This window comes from Bidens hawaiensis, unplaced genomic scaffold (assembly GCF_021521415.1).
Source record: "Bidens hawaiensis isolate Kalapana, Puna unplaced genomic scaffold, B.hawaiensis_p1.1 tig00025960_1, whole genome shotgun sequence".
NCBI lineage: Eukaryota > Viridiplantae > Streptophyta > Magnoliopsida > Asterales > Asteraceae > Bidens > Bidens hawaiensis.
In genome coordinates, this window is record NW_027494162.1 from 81,150 (window position 1) to 85,717 (window position 4,568).

Sequence of the window (4,568 nt, forward strand, 5' to 3'; positions counted from 1 at the left end):
TGTAGAGTATTGGGACTCCAATGTACTTAAACACCTCTGCCAAAAGTGCAAAAGAAGTAGAAGCATAACTACACCTTTCTTGGGAGAATACATACACAAACCAACAATTACAATTTGGAGACACAAAATATTGATTTTACTTGCTGCCAATGTCCCCTTTGTCAAATTACAATTCTGTCCCTCCCAACATCACCCTTCCTCTCTAACACCCTCTCTTTTCAATCTTCAACTAAACTTAACAAAATGGACAAAATGGTCATTTCACAAGTAGTTATAGAACCAACACCCAAAAGAAACTTCACTTCTTCAAGCAAGACAAGACTCAAAGCCCCAACACTATGTAGTACACCAATGTTATAGGTAGTGCTATCAACATCCCAAATATAACCCTGCATTACACACATGTAAACCATGCATTAAATCTTGTACATTTTCATAGCATAATAGTGTACTCTATGCAACTTTGCTTTTAAAAGAAACAGCTTTTGTTGCATGATGTAGATATTCTGTTAGCTATGGTACACCTCTTTAATGCATAAAAGATAACAAAAAATATATGTACAAGTCAATAATGAATGAAAGTAAGACAAAAACTCACCCTGTGCTAAGTATATCAGGATGAACATTGTATTCTTTAGCAAACACAAAAGGGACAATTCCTTGGGGCAGAGCAGCCTGTTAAATGTTCATTATAATATTAACCATTAATCAATTAGTCAAGATAAGGTAAACATTTTGACTTTCAAGGTCAAATTTACAACCTGAACTATGGCAACATGTAGCAATGTTCCGTGTAGTCCTACAGCCAATGATGCCGCCGCCATTGCCGCTGGTCCAATTAAGAAACGAACTGCCATCGCAAAAGTAGCAACCGAATTTCCACAAGCTATAATCTTTGGTTGTAACGCCATGAACAAACCTGAAAAAAGACAAAAACATGATCTTTTAGGCCATGTGGACCCCACTAGTAAATCAGTAAAGTTGGCATACCGAGGCTAAACATGGCCATGCCAAGTCCGGCATCAGATAAAATGGCTATGGATTTCGCTACGATGGCAGGCATGACAACATTCCACCTACAAAAAATATACAAAATTAATATTTGGACTTGAAAGAATAAAATTAAACAATAACCAAATAAAGCAGTGATGTACTTGAATGAGACCAAGGACCAGGTGAGGCCGATTAAGCTCGAATATGTGTTGGGGTTTCTGATAAGTTTGCGCCAAACCATGATCAAGATAAGTCTAGTCATGACACTAGCGGGTGGCATAGAAGCGGCCTTGGTGTCACCATGTGGACTAGCCTTTGGGTGGAGTTCAGCGGTTGAGCTAGACCCAAGTTTTGATAAAACCGATGCTTCACGATCCACTCCATTTGGGCCCGGCTGGTTCCCAAAACTAAACTCGTTTCGGCCAAAATCTTCATAATCTAGATTTAACATCAAAACACATAAAGATGTAATTAAATAAACAATTTTAAAAAAGAAAAAGAAAGAATTAGACTAATCAGGGATATTTGTTCATGTGTACATACATGTGGGACAATAATGAGAAAAGGAATGTAACATGTGCAAAGGATGCATAGGGTACAAACTAGCAACCTCAAATATGAAAAACTATGTTTTTAGAGATTTTTTTATTTTTAAAAAGGAATAAAGATATCTCAACTGACCAAAAGTCAAACTTTGACTAGTTTGACTTTTTGGACCAAATGAATCCTACAAATTGTTTCATGTAACAACAAAATAGGGGAATTAAATGAAGCATATATGTCCACAAGAAAAAGACATGCATGGCCAAGATTTTAGGGACATTTCAACTGCAAATCACAAGTCTTGAAATTAATGAAACCAAACCCAAGATTTAGGGGCTCTTATACTCACATTTCATATAAAACAAAACATCATCAAGATTCAAGACCCATAAACAAACCAACTTTCATAGCAAAATATGAAAATAATAATAATAAATTATCAAACCTTTAGTGTGGGGTACACCTCCAAGATCATTCCCATACTCCCCACCTCTAAACACATGAATCCCACCTTCTGACACTGGTGAAGCACTTGAACTCCAAACAAACATATGTAAATCTTTACCGTCGCCGCCACCACCGCCCCCATTTCTCTTCCCACTCACGGGAGAAAATATTCCCGCATTACCTGGGACTGGGTACCCCGCGGTCCCATGCCCATTAACCCTCCCACTTTCCTCATCACACCCCCCAAAATTAGACCCACGGGGGCTCGCACCCGCTTTCCCATTAACCATTGAATAAAAATCAGTATGGTTAAAACTCGAGCCCCTAGGGGTCGGGTTTCTTGACGACTGCAGAGAATAAATTTCTGCATTCGTCAAGTTAGACGGGCGGGGCGTTAACGACACTCCAGAGTTAACGCCCCCGTGGGGCCGTCTTGAAAATATCTCGGACTGGGAGCTCGCGGACTTTCGAACCGTCACGTGAAGCTTCCCGTCGTCACCGACTTCGGCTTCGGTCTGTAACGGCTCTTTTCCGTCTAGTGATAAAACGTCCGAGTCGACTCGAAATGATATAATCGAACCACCGGTGTCTGGAAACTGCTCAGCGATTAATAATCTAGCTCCTCTATATTCAAACAGAAACAACATCAAAGTGTACCTGAAATATAATATACAATAAATATATATTAACAAAATAATCTTTGTTATGTATAGGGTAAATAAAAAACATATGATTTGACTTGAACTAATACATATTCTTATTCTTCTTTCACAAGAGTAAAAGTATATGACATTACCATTTATTTACTTGTGTGAGTGTATCTGTATTTCAATATAAATTTTATGAAAGATGTAGTCCCATCAAATCTAAAATCTTGTTGGTCAATATATTTGACAACTCGTCAATATTCAGAATAAAGATAAAATAACTTAAAGGTAAATATAAATCAAATATTTGTTTAACATGTCAATAATCAAAATAAACATACATATTTACAAAACATCAATATTTATAACAAAGTTAGTAATGATTTAAGAAACAAACATACATATTTTATAAAAGTTTTGTAGAAGGTATATTCTATAAAAGGTCAATATTCAAACCATAGGTTAAAATAATAACCTGAAAACACAAACTTAATAATAAAATGATAACCCAAATATATACTTTTCACTCATCAATATTCAAAATAAAAAATAACATTATAAAAAAATAAGAAAGATTACCAAATAATGCACTGAAGAACCACAATCTGCACCATCAAGCTCCCAGAAAAATCACCATACATTCCTTTCAACAAGGGTATACCCATGACAAGTGTGTTAGGAAGTGACGACAAAGAAAACAAAGTAATAGACCACTCCAAGGACCCTGCAGCACTGACTCTAGACCAAACGGCTAAGCCCACAAGCACCATAACCTTTTGCAAGGTGTCAGCAGCAATGAAGCGGGAGTTCATAGTGTACGGGTTGTTAGTAGAAATGAAATGAAAAGACAGCAACGGGACAGCAAAGAGAGCAACAAATCTGTTAATCCCTGAGCACTGGTCTGGTGTGAAGATCTTCCACCATTTGACAGAGCCGTAGGCTAGAACCATGGCTACGTAGAGTGGAACCACGGCTGTTAAAACGTGGTAAAGGTCCGAACCGGTGATCATGATGGAGAAAGTGAGGGTGACCCAGGTGAGAGAAATGGGTGAGGAAGAGAACCCAGGTGGGGTTTGGAGAGATTTGGGTTAAATCAATGGCTGAAGAAATCTTTTGGGAGAAAAGTGTGTAGACTGGTTTTGAGGGGAAAGTAGAGATGTGATGGGTTATATTTATGGGAAGTAATGGCAGACAGGGGAGTAAAAGCTGATGACTTTTGAGGGGTTTTTTTATAGTCTTTTGATGATGAGAGAGAACATTGCAAGGAGGCTCTATACACTAAAGCTAAATAAATTAGCCCTCACATAAACTTTGATTTCTATCAAACTAAATAGTATTAGGGGACCCGGGGCATTGCGTGAGGAACACCCATCACGCGTGATGGGTTCACCCCACACCGCCGCCGGTGCTTTGTCACGCAAGTGATGGTTGTGTTGCGTTGCGTGATGGTTGTTTTCCAAGAAAAAAGGACCGTTGGGAGAGACGTTGGGAGAGCCGGTGGTTCAAGCTGTCGCTCAAAAATTCAAAGCAATGGAACTCGTTTTTCTGGTGAGAATTTTCCGGCGAACTTTAGATCCAACTAGAGCACCGTTAGAAGCAAGGTGCATGCCAATCGATTCATCTTGACACTCCGAAGAAAAGCCCTATGCTTTCATTTGCATACGCTAATCAAGAAGATCGAATTTTTAGTTTGAAATTCTAGGGATTGTAATGGGTTCTAGAGTTTTAAAATGGTTCAAGACTTCACTGTAACCAGTAAGGTGGAGTGTTGGTTATCCGATGGTGTGGTTGTGGTTCAGTGGTGTGGCGGTAGTGGTTACCGGAGTTCGACGGTGGCAAGTGGTGGTGGGTTGGTGATGATGGCGGCTGTATACAGAGAGAGAAGGAAGAGAAGGAGAGTATTTTTATTTTTTAATATTTATAAAAAAAATCCATCAC

The 4,568-nt window shown here is 38.7% G+C and overlaps 1 protein-coding gene across 1 annotated transcript; it reads right to left on the reverse strand.

The window, feature by feature from the left end:
* On the reverse strand, positions 1 to 3,963 carry LOC143572511 (putative auxin efflux carrier component 1b). Its single transcript, XM_077057659.1, has 7 exons — positions 3,210 to 3,963; positions 1,982 to 2,640; positions 1,155 to 1,431; positions 991 to 1,076; positions 762 to 919; positions 599 to 675; positions 1 to 389 (listed from the first exon to the last, which is right to left on the reverse strand). Exons 1-7 carry the CDS (start codon positions 3,638 to 3,640, stop codon positions 323 to 325), a joined length of 1,755 nt encoding a protein of 584 aa, XP_076913774.1. The 5' UTR covers positions 3,641 to 3,963; the 3' UTR covers positions 1 to 322.
* Between the last annotated feature and the right edge of the window lie 605 nt (positions 3,964 to 4,568).